The 20,273-nt window shown below is 43.4% G+C and overlaps 1 protein-coding gene across 1 annotated transcript in view; it reads left to right on the top strand.

Moving 5' to 3' along the window:
• The window catches only part of LOC310865260 (protocadherin-15-like), a gene marked incomplete at both ends in the record, with an annotated part of 422,228 nt that overhangs the window by 316,639 nt on the left and 85,316 nt on the right, over positions 1-20,273 (top strand). The window contains 2 exons of the mRNA XM_083774285.1: positions 5,161-5,288; positions 18,168-18,383. Of these exons, the coding sequence (XP_083630411.1) occupies positions 5,161-5,288; positions 18,168-18,383 (344 nt within the window). The remainder of the gene's footprint in view (positions 1-5,160; positions 5,289-18,167; positions 18,384-20,273) is intronic.

Genomic DNA, 20,273 nt, shown 5'->3' with positions numbered 1-20,273 from the left:
CACAGTATAAGCCTTCCCCCAGTAGGCTACCTTCACATTCAGTAGATCCTGTGATCTTCTGTGGCCAGATGTAATTTCCTGGGGTTTATTAGGACTATAGTAAATAATAAATAAATAAATCACCATCAAATTTGGTAAAAAAATACATATTTAGCCCCATGCTCGAATGCCCCCCTGTCAAAAACTGCTAAAATCCCCAAAACGAAAGAAAGCAGCAAATGAAAGAAAATTAACACTCACCTTTTAGTTTCTCTAATAACAACCTAAAATATGAACCTTGGTTGAAAAAAACTAAAGTTGTCCTTTAAGCTACTTTTCCCTCATTAATAGGACAGCAAAAAAAAAGCAAAGACGTTTAGGGATAAGGGGTAAGGCATTGACGGAAATTGGGTCCCATGTATTTGACTGTACTCACACTAGTTGCTGTATGTAAGTATTCAATCAATAATTTTCCATCACCGTAACACAGATCAGAGCACCACCATCATACTATAATTCTAACAATGTCTGTCTGTGTGTGTGTGTGTGTCTGTCAGAAACATTGCCGTAGCTCCTCATTGCTTGCACCAATCGCTCCCACTTTTCACACAGGCATTGACCATATGAATATGGAGGGCGTAACGAAGCCCTTTTTTGTTTTGACACATTAATGATTAATAATAAATGTATTAGTACCCCCCACGGCCACAACGGGTAAGGGCTAGTGATGAAAACTCTTCATCTTCTTTTCATTATCAGAATCTTATTGAGTAGAATGAATCTGACCAGAACCCCAGTGCCTCCTCAGATTATAAGATTATCTTATTAGCCTCATCTATACTTCACAGTGACGGGCTCGGTATATATGCAGATCTACAAGCTCACAACTGAGCTTGTAGTCTTGCTATTTACTGCATGCAACTGAGTATGAATCAGGCTTTAACCCATTCTGAACGGGAACCCATTTTGGTGTTGGCATCATGTCATGCTTTAGCTATTGAAAAATAGCAGATCTACAAGCTCATATCGCGCCACCGAGTGGCGCGATACGAGCTTGTAGGTCTGCTATTTTTGAAAAATCGAAGACACTTTTAGAATCTGATCTCAGGTCAGAATGGGTTAATAATGAAACTGTCAGGATGTAATAGACATTTTTAGAATCTGATCTCAGGTCAGAATGGGTTAAGCCGTGTGTGTGTGTGTGTGTGTGTGTGTGTGTGTGTGTGTGTGTGTGTGTGTGTGTGTGTGTGTGTGTGTGTGTGTGTGTGTGTGTGTGTGTGTGTGTGTGTGTGTGTGTGTGTGTGTGTGTGTGTGTGTGTGTGTGTGTGTGTGTGTGCGTGCGTGCGTGCGTGCGTGCGTGCGTGCGTGCGTGCGTGCGTGCGTGCGTGCGTGCGTGCGTGCGTGCGTGCGTGCGTGCGTGCGTGCGTGCGTGCGTGCGTGCGTGCGTGCGTGCGTGCGTGCGTGCGTGCGTGCGTGCGTGCGTGCGTGCGTGCGTGCGTGCGTGCGTGCGTGCGTGTGTGTGCGCGCGCGCGCGCACATGCATACACAGTTTACACATTTAATAACGCCCGAGTCAGATAAGATTTAGCACATTCCTCTAAATGAAAATGCACTCAAGTGCGCATTGTGCCACAGACACACAATCCCTCCCCTTAATGGACCTGGTTAATTCACAGATCCCCTCGCATGCGTGTGCGAGTTGTATAACTGCATTACAGTATAGTAGAATATGAGAGATAGATGAAGACCATGGTCCTCGAGAGAACTTATTGTTTTAATGATAAAAAAGTTTCAGGTTGGGGTTAGGATTAGACATTTTGAGGTTAGTTTTAGGGGTGGGGGTTATACAGGTATACTAGAGATGCACAATATTTAAATTATGACCGATCTCTGTTTATTTGCAGGGTCATATCGGCCAATACCGATTACGATAAATTACATTATTATATTATATTTACATTGAACACATGGCTGACTATTTGAATAACTTTGTTTTGTTTTTCTAACAGCTATCTGCTCTGTGAGTACGAAGCCATTGACGGTCACATTATTATATCGGTGAAAATAAACTGGATTATTTTTAGATCGGTTCGATACCGCTATGGCATTTGTATGGCCGCTATGGCCGATGTCAATATGCTACCAATTAGCGATTATATCGTGTGTGTGTGTGTGTGTGTGTGTTGATGCACTGAGGATTGAATGTACGTAAATCCTCCAATAAACTCCTCCTTTCTATTAATTACCGGGCCCCTATTAATCACCGGGAATGGCGTTGAATTAGGTAATAAATTCCGGCCTCCTTTTATGAGCCGGGGTTTTTTGTGTTGTTTTTTTCCCCAAGTGCCGTATCTGTTACTTTCGCTGCTCTGGCTGGCTGTGCCTGTCACGTCAGCGTCCACTGTCCAGATGCCGTGGCCGCGGTGCTCGGCTCGCACACAATACAACAACAAAGTTAACTTCGGGAGAGAGCCCCCACAGATCTGCCCTTCATGCAACGAACGTTGGTTCTATAAACGGCAGATCGATGAGCGCATGGGGGGTTTTGCAGCCTGGCGCACTGGCGCAGCTCCATGCGCGTTGTGGATCTCTCATTTTATGGAACGAACGTACCACCGGTATGCTGTTAGCTTGTTGCTAACAGGTCTCTCTCTCTCTCTCTCTCTCTCTCTCTCTCATACGTTCTCTCTAACACGTCTCTCTCTCCCTCTCTCTCTCTCGCTCGCGCGTGTTAGAGAGAGACGCTCTCTCTAACACGTCTCTCTCTCTCTCTCTCTCTCTCTCTCTCTCTCTCTCTCTCTCTGAAGCACTGCAGTGTTGCACTGTTCTGATTTGATATTACCGGTATATGAAATAGCCTATCATACATTTTATTTTTATGTTATTATTTGCATCTGAACTAGTCAGTAGCCTAACTGTAGGACTTTACCACAGTACTGTGGTAGTCTATCTCAGTTGAAGTTATATACCGGTATATTTGTGAATGTGACCAGATTTGACTTTCAAAAATGTTCATGTCATATGAAAGCAGGGAATCATATAGATTGGTTATTCAAGTTAAATTGATGTGTTGATGTTATTATGGCATTTACCATAGGCAATATGCCAATAATGGAAAAACAGTTAAAATGACCATTGAGCACCTGCAACTGCACTGTTCAATATTTCATGAGGACTTGGTTTCAATAGGCTACATGAGCCCAATACATTTTACTGTGTTCCAACTGACCCAAAATGTGATTTGTTCATTATGATCAGTTTGAAAATTTGAAATAAATTCCTCCTTCTTATACAGTAGCTGCCTCCTTTCAATAAAAGCCCGGTATCGGGATCGGTTGGGACAAATAATAGCCCGGGTTCCTAAAAGAGGATTTACGGTATATCATTATTCCCAGGGGAAACTCTCCTCTCCTCTCCTCTCCTCTCCTCTCCTCTCCTCTCCTCTCCTCTCCTCTCCTCTCCTCTCCTCTCCTCTCCTCTCCTCTCCTCTCCTCTCCTCTCCTCTCCTCTCCTCTCCTCTCCTCTCCACAGCTGTTTTGCCTGGAACATGGTCTCTGTCGGTGGAAACCTCACATGTCCAAAACTGTTACTTTTCAGGATTAACTGCCAGAGTTTCTCTAGAATACAGTCTGCAGCCACTTGCCAGCGCTTTTGAGCATTCTTACTAATCTTTGAAGAACCACAGAATATTTTGTTCTATGATGATGTAAACACCGAATGTCTCAAAAGAAAGAAGAGAGTCTATACTTTCACCTGGGGAAAAAGTGTGTTTCCTTCTGTTCTTTAGTTATTGGCAGTTGTATACAGTATAGCCTTTTCTCACTGTTGTGGAAAAAGAAAGCAGAGAGAATTTTATTTTTGTGAAATCCTCTGTGGCTAATACTATACTAAAACGGCTTGGTTTTGTTTTGATCAACTTTTTTTAACGGTTGTCCTCTGATCCTCAAGCCCTATAGATTAAAATGAAAAGGAGCACAAGTAATCAAGCTTGTAGATCTAGTACTTCTGATGCTTTTGTCTGACGCTGTATAGGGCGTTGAGCAGTTGAGACCAATAACAGTCTAAGTCCACACTAATATAATAATACTTATAGATAAGGGTTCAGGACACACAGGCCTTTTCAAGGACGGGTCAGAACAAATGATGGACTGTTATTCGTCTCAACTGCTTTACGGATAAACACAAAACGTTTTCTGCCCCGACAATAATGACGTGTGTGTTGGTCCCTCGTCCCTCTGTGCTTCCTCAACCCCCATGTCTCCCCAGAAGAGAAATGCCTCCTTGACAGTGCATATTTTTCACCTAAACTGCAGTTTGTGGCAAGAGCTGTGCTTTGTGTATTTATGCTGCAAAACTGGTGTTACGGTGACAAATTACGGGGGTGGATTGTTTACTCGACCACCTGTTCACTTTACTACTTAGAGCATCAGTGTGTGTGCATTTTTGATGCCTGGCACAATCAATGTTTGTTAAAATACTATTGCCCCCACCCCCCCCTCTCTCTGGCCCCGTATTCTGAAGGTGGCTGTAGTTATTTTGTGAGCCCTGTTTGAAGAGTGTGAAAAAAGAACCAGCTTGGCTGGTGTTCGTCGGCGTTCTAATTATATTAACTTCAATGGGGAAGTACAAAACTGGTTGTGACAGTAAGCTCAATTCATGCCAATTAGCATGGTTTGGAACGTTGGTCCACATTACACTCAAAGCTGAGGTTAAGGGCTTTAATTGGCCCCAGGTAAACAGATGGTCATTTTGTTGTCTCGACGTGTTTTGATCAGTATAGAAGCTAGCCATTAAGAAAGTGTTCATTAACCCATTCTGAACGGGCACCCATTTTGGTGTCGGCATCATGTTATGCTTTAGCTATTGAAAAATAGCAGATCTACAAGCTCATATCGCGCCACCGAGTGGCGCGATACGAGCTTGTAGGTCTGCTATTTTTGAAAAAAAATCGAAGAACGACTGACATTTTTTTAATCTGATCTCAGGTCAGAATGGGTTCGTCAGACCAGCGTGTGTCCGGCGGAAACCTCGTATGAATCTGATCTCAGGTCAGAATGGGTTAAACTACATCGAGTACACTTGAGGACACTTAACTTGGTTATTTATTGTATTGACATGATTGCAAGATGCTTCCTTTTGAGGTTATAATGGAAACAAATGCGTTCTTCTGCTTTCCTGCAGCCAACACAGCCAAGGTGTTCATCGAGGTGAGGGACGAGAACGACCACCCGCCCGTCTTCACCCGGCAGCTCTACATCGGAGGGGTGGCAGAAGACACGAAAACCTTCACCTCCGTGGTCACTATCATTGTGAGTTAAAGGCATACTACTGTAGGTAGAATCGTGCATGCACACACGCACGCACGCTTGTGATTACCCTGCAGCCAGTGAGCCACAGTGGGGAATTAATCTGAATCCTGTGGGCATAGCTAGCTAGACCTCCCCCACCCTTCACCACCACCACCACTCACCCAAACTTCTCCTCCCGCCCGCCCACCCTCCTGCCTGGCTTCCTAACATCAGAGTGGACTTAGTATAATCCCAATTTGTGCACAGAACCATGACAGGGAGATCCTGTTTGATTACCAGCCTGCACGCTATGCCTAGCCCATTCTGACCTGAGATCAGATTCATACGAGGTTTCCGCCGGACACACGCTGGTCTGATGAACCCATTCTGACCTGAGATCAGATTCTAAAAATGTCAGTCGCTCTTCGATTTTTCAAAAATAGCAGACCTACAAGCTCGTATCGCGCCACTCGGTGGCGCGATATGAGCTTGTAGATCTGCTATTTTTCAATAGCTAAAGCATAACATGATGCCGACACCAAAATGGGTGCCCGGTCAGAATGGGCTAGGAAAGAGTGGAATGCGTGCGTGCGTGTGTGTGTGTGTGCGTCATGTGCGTGCGTCGTCTATAGACATCCTATCAAATCCAACACTTCACTGCCAAAGACGTCGATAGACGTCTTTTCAGTGGTTTTACGATAACACTCTTCACCAACATAATTTATGAACGGTTCTAGCTTGCTAAGTGACGGATGCAACCGGAAATGACCCGTTCGTGACAACTCGGTCTGCATCCGCCTCAATTTAACCCATTCTGACCTGAGATCAGATTCATACGAGGTTTTCCACTGGACACACACTGGTCTGACGAACCCATTCTGACCTGAGATCAGATTCTAAAAATGTGAGTCGCTCTTCGATTTTTCAAAAATAGCAGACCTACAAGCTCGTATCGCGCCACTCGGTGGCGCGATATGAGCTTGTAGATCTGCTATTTTTCAATAGCTAAAGCATAACATGATGCCGACACCAAAATGGGTGCCCGGTCAGAATGGGCTAGGAAAGAGTGGAATGCGTGCGTGCGTGTGTGTGTGTGCGTCATGTGCGTGCGTCGTCTATAGACATCCTATCAAATCCAACACTTCACTGCCAAAGACGTCGATAGACGTCTTTTCAGTGGTTTTACGATAACACTCTTCACCAACATAATTTATGAACGGTTCTAGCTTGCTAAGTGACGGATGCAACCGGAAATGACCCGTTCGTGACAACTCGGTCTGCATCCGCCTCAATTTAACCCATTCTGACCTGAGATCAGATTCATACGAGGTTTTCCACTGGACACACACTGGTCTGACGAACCCATTCTGACCTGAGATCAGATTCTAAAAATGTCAGTCGTTCTTCGATTTTTCAAAAATAGCAGACCTACAAGCTCGTATCGCGCCACTCGGTGGCGCGATATGAGCTTGTAGATCTGCTATTTTTCAATAGCTAAAGCATAACATGATGCCAACACCAAAATGGGTGCCCGGTCAGAATGGGCTAGGAAAGAGTGGAACGCGTGCGTGCGTGCGTGTGTGTGTGTGCGCCATGTGCGTGCGTCGTCTATAGACATCCTATCAAATCCAACACTTCACTGCCAAAGACGTCGATAGACGTCTTTTCAGTGGTTTCCGATAACACTCTTCACCAACATAATTTATGAATGGTTCTAGCTTGCTAAGTGACGGATGCAACCGGAAATGACCCGTTAGTGACAACTCGGTCTGCGTCCGCCTCAATTTAAACAGGTTTACGAAAATACATTTATCTCTGATTCTTTTCCCAGATTGCATTTTTTGGTCAAAACAAGCTCGGCTCCATAACTAAGGAACCGATGATCGCGGATAAGGGATAAAAACACTGGCTGTGGCGGAAGAATGAATGAATGAATGAATGAATGCCTGGCAGTTTGTGTTAACCCATTTTGGGGCGGGAACCCCTTTTGATGTTTTAACCCATTCTGATCTGAGATCAGATTCATACGAGGTTTCCACTGGACACACGCTGGTCTGACGAACCCATTCTGACCGGAGATCAGATTCTAAAAATGTCAGTCGTTCTTCGATTTTTTTCAAAAATAGCAGACCTACAAGCTCGTATCGCGCCACTCGGTGGCGTGATATGAGCTTGTAGATCTGCTATTTTTCAATAGCTAAAGCATAACATGATGCCAACACCAAAATGGGTGCCCGGTCAGAATGGGTTAAACATTATGTTATAATTTAGCTATTGAAAAATAGCAGATCTACAAGCTCATAGTGCGCCACTCAGTGGCGCGCTATTTTTGAAAATGTGGTGGAAATCATTAAATATATATTTCAGAACATTTTTAACTAAAATATTTGCTTCTAGGGCGTCCCTGGAACGACACATTTTGAGATGAGGGTCCGTGGCCCAATAGAGATAATTCTGGGGGTCCTTGACATGGAAAAAGTTTGAGCACAACTGACATAGAAACATAGGTTTTTCAGAAAACTATTAGGATTTAGAAGCCTTCTTTTTTAATCGCCATCAGTCCAAAATGGGTTAAGTGAACTGTGAACACATACTGTAGCACAGGGCATGATGACATATGATGTTTTCCAACCTCTCAGTGTATCTCTGTCCATCACAGCAGCATTTCGCTGTTGTTGTCGGGGCAGAAAACTCTTATCTCCATATTCTATATTTTCTTGGTTTCTTTTCCGCATATTGAGCTGATGCTTGAGCATCACTACAGCGCCACACAAAAGCGTCAAAGGTAGCAGATCCACAAGCTCGAACTGCGTCGCTTCACGTCACATTTTGGGCTTGTCGATCTGATATTTTTGCCATTTTTTGAATTTGGACCCTGAAAAGTAACAGTCTGGACATATGAGGTTTCCACCCGACAGAGACGCTGTCTTGTTTATCCACATAACATCTGGCCTCATTAATAACTGATGCAATTATACCTATCGTTCAGGAGATTGACTTTAGAGTTGACTGACATTAAATTCGCCCTTGAAATCCTTGTTATAGAGCTATAGGGGTGATAGAGTTAACCGAACAAATCAATTGTGTGTGTGTGTGTGTGTGTGTGTGTGTGTGTGTGTGTGTGTGTGCGTGTGTGCGTGTGTGCGTGTGCGTGTGGGAAACCTGCTCATCGGGGGCAGTTAGGGTATAGGGACCACTCAGCAATATTCCAAAAGTCCAAGGCCCGTGGGCTCAGTATTCTCTTCAAACATTTGTGACCAGGTTTGACTGAGAGCCTGCCATCGCACAAATTCCAGCTTTTCAGGAGGAGAAAAACTTTTTTTTTTTTTATAGCACAGGCAGACTCTTCACATACTAACTAGAGCATGTCTGAAATAAGTGTCAGAGATTAAATCAACATGTAAAAATATGAAATAAATGTAGCTAGGTGTAATGTTAGAGACCACAGAAGTGAACCTTTCAAGCCTGTTTTCTGCAAGACATTACTCTATAAGCCATATCTCCAAAACTGGTGGGTCAAACTGAACAACCAATATGTCAATTTGAAGCTATGATTCCCTGCTTTCATACGACATGAAAAAACAAAATTTCTAAAAGAAATCCAATGGCAGTCCCTCAATCAAATTTGGTCACATTTACTAATTTATTCTGTAACAGACTACTGGAAAACACACAGTAAATTCCATCTTGTTCAAAAACAATGAGCAAGATTCTTTGCTCAAGGACACTCTGACACTAATCCCAGGAGAGCCGGCGGGGATGGAACCAGGAACCGTGCGTTCCGTGCCCCCCCCCCCCCCCCCCCCCCCCCCCATTAGCAAGGATGATATTACTGTGTCTCTACAGAGTCCAGACTGATTGCACTGGAATGAAATCTTCTGTCTGCGACGTGCTGCTTTGGGTCGCAATCTGTTTTCATCACGCCGACATGCCAGATGACTCAATGAGTTATTAACCCATTCTGAACGGGCACCCATTTTGGTGTCGGCATCATGTCATGCTTTAGCTATTGAAAAATAGCAGATCTACAAGCTCATATCGCGCCACCGAGTGGCGCGATACGAGCTTGTAGGTCTGCTATTTTTTTTTAAATCGAAGAGCGACTGACATTTTTAGAATCTGATCTCAGGTCAGAATGGGTTCATCAGACCAGTGTGTGTCCGGCGGAAACCTCGTATGAATCTGATCTCAGGTCAGAATGGGTTAAGGCTGTAATTTACCTTTTTGAAAGATGCAAACGGCAGCAGCTGCCGGCAGGTCTGCTCTGCACACCAACAGCACGACTGATGCTTTTTGCACTCTGATGTGATGAAGTGGCGAGGAGAAGAAGGTCGCTGGAAATGGGAGAGCTTCTTTCTTTCTTGTTTATTTTATTTTGTAGGCCTATATGTATGTGTGACGTTGTAGTATCTCCAGCAAATTGGGAACATCTTACAAACAAACAACCTTTTTGACTGCAGTCCGCTGCCTGTGAGACTGCAGTCAAAAAGGTTGTTCAAAAAGGTTGTTCAGCCAGACAACAACAAGACTGGGACGAGGCAAGGAATAAACGCACACAGAGACACCTATAGGCACATTTTGTTAGCTCTATCTAACCAAGAGGTTTTGTATTGACTATTTGACTGCTGTTGCTGTCCCAATGGCGCTCACTGCCATAAGTATTGAAAGTGTTATTAGGCTTTTATTGATTCAGAATAGGTAACGCTCGGCTCCGCTGTGGTCCGTCAATGAAATGATTCCCCCCCCCCCCCCCCCCCCCGTGATCTTAAAATCTTTTTTCTCAGAATTGAGGCTCAGATTGAGGTGTTTGACCAGAACGTCGATGTTAGTGGCTCATTACTAAACTGTTGGTACCTTGCTTCTGATGACTTATAAAAATATCGTATTAGTCACATTAGCTAGCATTTTTGCGATTTTGCTTTCGTTTCATTTTGGGGTGAATTTTGAGGTCTTCAAAATGAAGTCCCCGCTCATCCTGGGAGGCAGGTAGTGACATACAGACTGAATCGATGTTGGCAGTCAAAAGTCAAAATCTTCAAAATAATAAAGCCGTCAAATAATTGTTGTATATAGGTATAATATTTGTGCCAAAAAAGTACAACATTGTCTCCGAGATGTAGTGGAGTAGAGAAGTACTGTATAAGCATAACAAAATAGAAATACTAAAGAATGTACCAGGGACCATGCACATTAATCAACATTTCAGTTTTCACATCATTCCAAATGAGCCAGAGTTAGACTCCAGCTGTAGTCTCTGGGCAAGTTGTTAAACATGGTGATATAACTATCAATACAAATCATAGACCTATCAATACAATACAATGAACATACAGGAGACGGAACAATTATGGTACAACATGAACGAGTGACAAATTGCGCTAATTAAATTTAACGTGCGTGCGTGCGTGCTGCGTTTGTGCGTGCGTGCGTGCGTGTTGTGTGCACACGCCAATGGAGACTCCTTTTATTTCACCATTTCTCTCTCCCTCTCTCTCTCTCCCGCCATGCCACTTTGTCACCAGTATTTAGTGGTTATTGTTAAACATCAAATCAATTTCAGTAGCCCTACTTTTACTGCTGAGTTTGTTTTGGTTTTTTTGGGTTCATCGTTCATAGGACTAGTAATTAAAATAAATAAAAGAATAAAATAAAAGAAACAGTAAATGTCCAAAGTCGTCCTTGGCAGAATGTGACTTTGCTCAAAACTCGTCCCAATTAAGTCCTCCTTTTTTTTGGGTTCATCGTTCATAGGACTAGTAATTAAAATAAATAAAATAATAAAATAAAATAAACAGTAAATGTCCAACGTCGTCCTTGGCAGAATGTGACTTTGCTCAAAACTCGTCCCAATTAAGTCCTCCTTTTTATTTTGGGTTCATCGTTCATAGGACTAGTAATTAAAATAAATAAAATAATAAAATAAAATAAACAGTAAATGTCCAAAGTCGTCCTTGGCAGAATGTGACTTTGCTCAAAACTCGTCCCAATTAAGTCCTCCTTTTTTGTTTGGGTTCATCGTTCATAGGACTAGTAATTAAAATAAATAAAATAATAAAATAAAATAAACAGTAAATGTCCAACGTCGTCCTTGGCAGAATGTGACTTTGCTCAAAACTCGTCCCAATTAAGTCCTCCTTTTTTTGGGGGGTTCATCGTTCATAGGACTAGTAATTAAAATAAATAAAATTATAAAATAAAATAAACAGTAAATGTCCAAAGTCGTCCTTGGCAGAATGTGACTTTGCTCAAAACTCGTCCCAATGAAGTCCTCCTTGGCAAGTACAGTAGGAAGGACTATTCCAGTGGGAGGCTCTAACTAACAGAGAAGACGGTCTGACCAAACAGTGACAATACCTACAGTAACAGTATAGTGTGATTGTTGTGCATGGAAACAATGTCAAAACTAGCACTGGAAGCTGCTTACTAGCTTCAGGCTAGCATTTTTTAGACGAGGAGAAAAAAATGCAAATGTCTCCTCATTAGCCAAATTTGATTGATGCCTGCTCAGAGCTGGTACAGTAGTTGAAATAGATAAATTCATAAATCTACAGCTCGCTATTCGAGTGCCCCCATACTAGCCCATTCTGACCGGGCACCCATTTTGGTGTCAGCATCATGTTGTGCTTTACCTATTGAAAAATAGCAGACCTACAAGCTCGTATCGCGCCACCGAGTGGCGCGATACGAGCTTGTAGGTCTGCTATTTTTTGAAAAATCGAAGAGCGACTGACATTTTTAGAATCTGATCTCAGGTCAGAATGGGTTCATCAGGACCAGTGTGTGTCCGGCGGAAACCTCGTATGAATCTGATCTCAGGTCAGAATGGGCTAGTCTGTAAACTCTGACGAACATGCTGTAGACCCCGCGGAGTAGCACTGGATCTGCTCTTTTCAAAAGATTTGTACACGTTTGAAAGTTGAAGTTGTGAAATATGGGACGTTCTGTATAATGAGTGCATTCTACTTTTGGCACTTTAAGTACATTTTGATGCCAATACTCTGGCACAAAATGTTGGATTCTTGACTTTTACTTGTAAGAGATTCTACAGCAGTATTGATACTTTTAGTAAAACATTTGGATACTTTTCCCACCACTGCTACTTTCTTTGAAAAGACAAAGAAAAGCTTAGGACTGTAAGGGTCATTTTAAGAGAAACTCGCCGTCATATCAAAGTGGAGTAAAACTTGAACGGGAAAACTTTTATCTGCATTCATCACGGAGGAAGAACATTGTTGGACATTTAGGACCCGCCGTTTTGCCTTTAACCAACAATAACAATCTGACTAATTATTTCATGTATTGTCTTCTGTTTGTTGGTTCTTGTTAGTGAAATGAAATCTTGCAAGGCCAGATATTATTGTTGGCCTGAAGTGTTGTGGAAACAAATGCAAAAACGTGGGAGAGATCTTCTCTATGTGACTCTTGCATGACTCCATTCTACAAATAGCTACATGTTGTTGTTCATTAAGGGGTTGTTTTTTTGTTTTGATTCATTCATATTTCCTAATCAAACGGAACAGTGTGTACTCTGTAGCCATGCTGCCTTCTCAACATAATTTACGGGATAACGATCACATTAAAGTGTGAAACTTAACAGTGCATGGCAGTTTGTGAGGAAAACCTCTCCCAAAACCTCCTGGTGCTTTTCAATTAAGCATAATTATCATGGATTAGAAGATTATTATGGCTGTATAATTGAAGTTTTTCCCCATTGGCAATTATACCCAAAATAGTGTGTATTGGTTAAAGCGGTCAAGCTGATTTATATGCTACACTATTTAGCTGGCGAACCCCCTGGTCTGGAAGCCACTGAAGGACCGCCTTGTGGTCCCCAGACCCCACTTTGAGAACCTCAGGTCTAACCAACACAACCAAACTGAAGTGCAATCTCTCCTCTTCCAAGCGAGAGATGGAAAAAAGAAGGCCTTTGACGTAAAAGGACAAAAAATACAACCCGAGTTAATCACCATAATGAATTATGGTGACTAACACAGCAGCAGTTTGGTGACTTGTTTTTCTTTGACAACAATGGAGAGCCATGACTAACAGCCTATTATAACCCTATAATGGATATGAGCTGTACATGAAACCTGCTGGTATAAGGAGGAGGAATGTTTCGGTCTGGGGCTTTTAGCAGGCTATACCTACTTCTGTGGTTCTCAAAGTGGGGTCTGGGGACCCCCCAGGGGTCCTTGGACAGGTTCCAGCAATAGTAGCATCACCAACATTTTAACCACTTTATCCATTTATATGTTGGATATTCAAAAGTAGCAGACATGCAAGCTCGCGATGCGGAAAAACGTTGAAAACTCCATACGTATATGGGTATGAAAGGGACACAGACAGACAGACCCGACTCTATAACTCAGACATATCGGTCGAATCGTCATTGTGATGTTGGTGCGAGGGCCGCATAGTGGACCGAAACCTCTAGTATAGGTAGATGAAATCTAAAAATGACACGGATGCTTTCCCTGTTTTGATGGGTTAATAAAAAACGTAAGATTACGGCGACCGTAACCATTATATCCTGTCATGTTTGCCGCTCTGAAGGCTGTAGCCACAAACATGTCCCTTTAAAGGCAGCGAGGAGGAGGAGGAGGAGGAGGAGGAGTGAGTCGTCTCACTCTCTCTCTCTCTCTCTCTCAGTCTCCAGGCAGCCTTGTCCTTGTCGTCTATATTTTACATCCTCCACATGCAGCCATCTGCCAGGACCCGTGGAAGGAAAAAAGAGTCATGCACATATTAACCCATTCTGAACGGGCACCCATTTTGGTGTCGGCATCATGTTATGCTTTAGCTATTGAAAAATAGCAGATCTACAAGCTCATATCGCGCCACCGAGTGGCGCGATACGAGCTTGTAGGTCTGCTATTTTTGAAAAATCGAAGAATGACTGACATTTCTAGAATCTGATCTCAGGTCAGAATGGGTTGATCAGACCAGTGTGTGTCCAGTGGAAACCTCGTATGAATCTGATCTCAGGTCAGAATGGGTTAATCAATGTCAGGACGGACGGACGGGCCGTGTGGAAATTGATGAGTGAGGACACCGTCCAAGCCTTCTGATTGTAGCCCACATGGAGCACCGAAGTCCTGACGTCACTGTCAGTAGAGGGCGTCAGTCCCCAGGTTCATGTACTTTTTATTTGCATTTTAACCCATTCTGACCTGAGATCAGATTCATACGAGGTTTCCACTGGACACACACTGGTCTGATTAACCCATTCTGACCTGAGATCAGATTCTAAAAATGTCAGTCGTTCTTCGATTTTTCAAAAATAGCAGACCTACAAGCTCGTATCGCGCCACTCGGTGGCGCGATATGAGCTTGTAGATCTGCTATTTTTAATAACATGATGATGATGCTGACACCAAAATGGGTGCCCGGTCAGAATGGGCTAATCTCCATAGGGGGATTTTAGATCGCCTCATATAAGAACTGCGTTTGAAAAAATAAACCGATCACCCCGGCCTTTTCACTCATATGGATATGAAGCATCGACTGAAGGTGGAAATGTACAAATATACCCAAAGAGTAACAAAATAAGCGTTATAATAATAAACGAGTCAAACAACCCAGAGACTACATTTCCGGGTAGGCGGGGTTGCTGCATCTGCCCGTCGCACAACAAACTGAATGTTAATTATGTTTATTTTTATTTTATTGATATTTAATGTTTTGTGGTTAGTACGAGTCGAGTCACCACCAGCTGAGCTTACGTCAACAAGGAATCTCAGGAACGCAATGTGTTGACAGCTGGGCGTGACGTATATTAGCAGTGACATTGCCTTCATATGTAGTTTCAAGGCTTTCGCGGCCACATTAATTCCATTTTCTCCAGAAACTGGCTGTATCAAATATGAATGGACATCATTAACGACGCACAGCCACTCCCCTGACAGAAAGGCCGGTGGTCGGTTTATTTTTCAAACACAGTTCTTATATGAAGCGATCTAAAATCGCCCTATGGGGATTACAATGCAAAAAAAAAATTGTGTGTATTTGTGTGTATGTGTATTGGTGCCCTCTACTGAAAGTGACGTCAGACTTCGGTGCTCTATAGTTGTATCGGCCGCTGTCGGGCGGAAACCTCGCATCTCCGTGTTTTAATGCCCTAGTTAGCTGTACAAGAGTGACGTGCAGTGTTAACTCGCCATGGCTGTTTTTTATAAGCGACTTTGGGCTCCCTCCCTCCACCTCAGGCTCGGTGGAGGGAGGGGGGGGGAGGGACACTTGAAGGACCGGGGAGTACATAATCACAGGGTGAATCTGAGATGGCCTATTCAGACATGCCCTTTCAGAAAATCACTGACTTCACAATGAAGGATTGAGTGTTAAAGGAAATTACTTTATGGGTTTGTTTTTCTTTTGTGGAAAATGTCAAATTTATGGTGTGGCCCCTTTAACGACATTCTTAATACCAATTGTCCAAAACTACAGAGGCAAACATTATGAAAATTGCCGTTCTACAAGATCACAACGCCTCACAATGCGAGGCGTTGTGAGCTTGGCTATTTTCACAATGTGAAAGTCATATTTGAACTGGGGAACCCCCACCCTTGTCATTATGCTCTGTCCATATTGAAACTCTACTTCCCCCTCTGCTGGTGAACAAAGGTCACTGCACCAGATCCTCTTGGCAGCCACAGGTGGTGATGGTCGCACATAAATCATGGACACTTTTCGCGTGCGTGCGTGCATGCGTGCGTGCGTGTGTGCACGTGTGCCAATGTTAAACTCGACAGCAAATCTTGATTTAGTTTAGTCCAGAGCTATTTAGTTGAGCAGTATCTCCGTTCACTTACAATTACAATTTAGCAGACGCTCTTAATCCAGAGAGATTTACAGTAAGCAAGAACAAAACATGGTAATACATCAAATACATACAAGAATCATACGTAAGCTAACAACCTAACAGTGGAATATCTATATAATGAAACTATGCTATGATGATGAGGGACCAAATATTTAGAAAGAAGAAGAAAAGGTGCACACACTACACAGTGTTGTACCCTGCCCTTTTTTCCTTCATTCTAATTATTTGCTCTGCCCAACTCTGCCACCGAGTGGCGCGCTACGAGCTTGTAGGTCTGCTATTTTTGAAAAATCGAAGAACGACTGACATAGAAACATAGCTTTTTCAGATAACTGTCAGTATGTAGAAGATATTTCTTTAATCTGATCTCAGGTCAAAATGGCTTAAAGGTCTTTATATATATACTTTCTGAAACGTCTATGGAAAAGGAAATTCTCTTCCGACGCTACAGGTTAGCCGAATAGTTACAAAGCCCTGGACAGGAAGTTGACGCAATGCACTGGAATCTACTGTATGGGAGTAGTCAAGGCATGAACAAACATCATTTTTTTAATGACTGTGACCTTTGTAAAAAAATATCGATGCAGACAATTGAAAGAAGACACAGGTTATCCTCCGGATACCTTGTTTTCTGAGTCGCAAACGATTATATTGACGGCTCGAAAGAGCACAATAAGAGTCTCTGAAATGCTGCAGCCTCTCAGTTTCGGAGCAAAAGTATCATGAGAATACAGCCCGCAAGAATACTGCCTTTCAGTCACTTCAGTAAATGATTTAGTGATCTTAAATCACTTTATTTTAGATAGTTTTTAGTCCTACAGTATAACATAAACATTACAGAGACTTTAGTTGTCACTGTACAATACAACTGTACAATAAAACTGTTAATAATTGCTGATATTTGCACCACTCATTGAAAACAATGCATTTTAAACTCCGGCTCGTCACTCTCGAACGCTGCATGGGTCACGTGACCAGCGCTGTTTTCTGCCCCCTCATTGGAGGCGCTCTCTCAGTCTCTCTACACATGTCTGGTTTAGTCATAGTGTTTTGATACAAATTTCATTTAGTTTTAGTCATCTCAAAAATGTATTTTTGGCACGCCTTGATGGCATTCTACTTGATCTTTTCTCCACAAAATCTTTGCTTCTGGGAGGTCCCTGGAACAACATATTTTGAGATAGGGGGGTTGGAGGCCAAATCCAGATATTTTTGGGGGTCCTTGACATGAAAATGTTTGAGAACCACTGACATAGTGTCGTATCTGGACGCATAATTCTACCTAGGCTAAAGTCACTGTGGGAATCAATATTTCAGTCTGTGCATAGTAAGTGGCCTGGCTCTGCCGGGTGTGACAGGAATTAGCATGCTCTATTGTTTCCACCAAGAGGCCAGTTGATTAAGTCTCATACGTCACTCTATAGGCATCCCCCCACTGTTGATATGCAAAAGTGTAAAACACCTCTGTTTGATGTGGACCACATATAATGTCTGTGTTTGCGAGGTTAAAGAAGTCTTGTTGGGGCAGCCTGACCGTACGGTCAGGTGTGCTCTGGGCTCGCGGCTCAACTCAAGGGCCGCGGGAAGCCCTCTGTGTTTGTCTCGGTCTGACTAATTGCAATAAATACAACGCTACACTTCAGTTCACATCTCTCTGCCTGCGTGTTTTTCCCTCCGATCGTCTGAGGTTTTTTATGCTGAAATACTCTTCGTCATTTGTCTATTTTTAGTCCAGTTTAGTGAGTGTATAGTTAGGAATTACACGTCAATAGAAACATGGGTCAGGATTTAGAAGACATTTGTACAATCGGCGTCGGGTCTAAATGGTTAACACTCTGGCGTGTGTGTGTGTGTGTGTGTGTGTGTGTGTGTGTGTGTGTGTGTGTGTGTGTGTGTGTGTGTGTGTGTGTGTGTGTGTGTGTGTGTGTGTGTGTGTGTGTGTGTGTGTGTGTGTGTGTGTGTGTGTGTGTGTGTGTGTGTGTGTGTGTGTGTGTGTGTGTGTGTGTGTGTGTGTGTGTGTGTGTGTGTGTGTGTGTGTGTGTGTGTGTGCGCGCGCGCGCGCGTCTCTCTCCCCCAAACAGGCCACGGACGTGGACACGGGGAACTACAGCGCCATGTGGTACCAGCTGCAGTTCGCTCCCACGGGGGAGGTCCAGGAGCCCTTCGTCATCGGCAACCTCACGGGCCTCATCAAGTCGGCCGTCATGTTCCGCAACATGCGCCGCTCCTACTTCAAGTTCAAGGTCATCGCCCAGGACGACTGGGGCACGGGCCTGAAGAGCACCGCCGACGTGGTGGTGAGGAAGCGTCCCAGTGTTTATCCCATTCTGACCTGAGATCAGATTCATACGAGGTTTTCCACTGGACACACACTGGTCTGATTAAAACCCATTCTGACCTGAGATCAGATTCTAACAATGTCAGTCGTGTTTTTGATTTTTCAAAAATAGCAGACCTACAAGCTCGTAGCGCGCCACTCGGTGGCGCGCTATGAGCTTGTAGATCTGCTATTTTTCAATAGCTAAAGCATGACATGATGCTAACAAAAAAATGGGTTCCCGTTCAGAATGGGTTAATTAAGTACAGGAAAGGGAAAAAAAGCATTTTAATCGCACTGTTTTTGCACTGAAGGAGTTTCAGGCGTACCAATCATACCAGTGCACCACCAACCTACAGAGTAGACATAACATTAACATTAACATTAACCAAAAGTTATTTTTAAAGTGAAATATCCCTTTAAGTGGTTACGTGCGTGCGTGGGTTTTATATACATTTAACAGTTAAAGGGACACTTCACCCTTTTTGCTAAAACATATATGTTAATGACATTTAGGAGCTTCAGAACACTTTCCTGGGGGTCTTTATGTGTGTAATATGTGGTTTTAGATATTTTAGATTGTATCAGTGAGCCCAGTGTCTCTGATGTCATGGAAACTGGGATCACTTACTTCCTGGACTACACCAAGGACTGTCTAAAGAGGACGGGAAGCGAAGACCGTACGGGCGCCGCCATGGTGCTCCATGGAAGGAAAGAAACATGCGCAGTGGGCTTTATGCAGCCAACACTTCCTCCTTCAGCTTCCTTGGTCTGCAACTGCGCATGTTTCTTTCCTTCCATGGTGCACCACGTGAGCAACATGGCGTCGCCCGTACGGTCTTCGCTTCTTGTCCTCTTTAGACAGTCCTTGGACTACACATATCCCTATCCACAAGGAGGAGCAGTGCACCAAAGTATTTTGGGAATTGTAGTCCAGGAAGGAAGTGAGACCAGTGTCCATGACATCAGAGACACTGGGCTCACTGCTACAATCTAAAATATCTAAAACCACATATTACACACATAAAGACCCCCGGGAAAGTGTTCTAAAGCTTCTAAACGTCATTAACATATATATTTTTTTTTGCAAAAAGGGTGAAGTGTCCCTTTAACACAATTTTGGACATAAAAGGTTTCCACCCTACAGCGACAATTTGCTGGTCGTATAGAGTCTATACGATATCAATCTATACAGATGATGATGATGATGATGATGATGCAGGTTTTTCCCTCGTTGCTTTTCCAGTCCATTGAATTATTCACAGCACTGTAGCTGCGGCACTAGCAGACGTAATCGCCTCTGTCGGGGCGGAAACCTCACACGTCCAAAAAGGATTCAAAAGCAAACCAAACGCAGCAGATCTACAAGCTCGAAATGCGTCTCTTCACGCCGTGTTTCTACTGTAGAGGTGCTGCTTTTGATGCCGCAGTGTGATCAAGTAAGGGTTAATTCGCGAAAAAACTGAAAAGGTTAGAGTATGGAGATAAGAGGTTTTCTGTCTCACGACCGCGGCGATTGTATTCTGGACCCGACTGAACCCTCCGTTTCTGGCTGACGATCCAATTAAACTCTGCACAGAAGTCTATGGATTTTCAGTACTTCATAATTGGTCTGTGTGTGTGTGAGAGCGTGCGCACCTGAGACTCTGCGTGTGTGTGTGCGTGCGTGCGTGCGTTTACTTACTTGTATTACTATAGTTGTGTAAGCACATAGCAAAAAAAAAAGATGAGACCAAGAAGGCTTTCTTGTCGGATAAAAAGGCTAATGGCTGATGCATAGCAAGAGCAATTAAATAAATAAATGCACTACGTGTTGAGGCAACAAAGCCCTGGTCAGGGTGACATCAGGCCATGTTGCCTCAACACGACC

Source organism: Protomyctophum parallelum (assembly GCF_964188405.1).
Source record: "Protomyctophum parallelum genome assembly, chromosome: 10".
Classification (NCBI taxonomy): Eukaryota; Metazoa; Chordata; class Actinopteri; order Myctophiformes; family Myctophidae; genus Protomyctophum; species Protomyctophum parallelum.
This window is presented reverse-complemented; position numbering and strand designations above follow the sequence as displayed.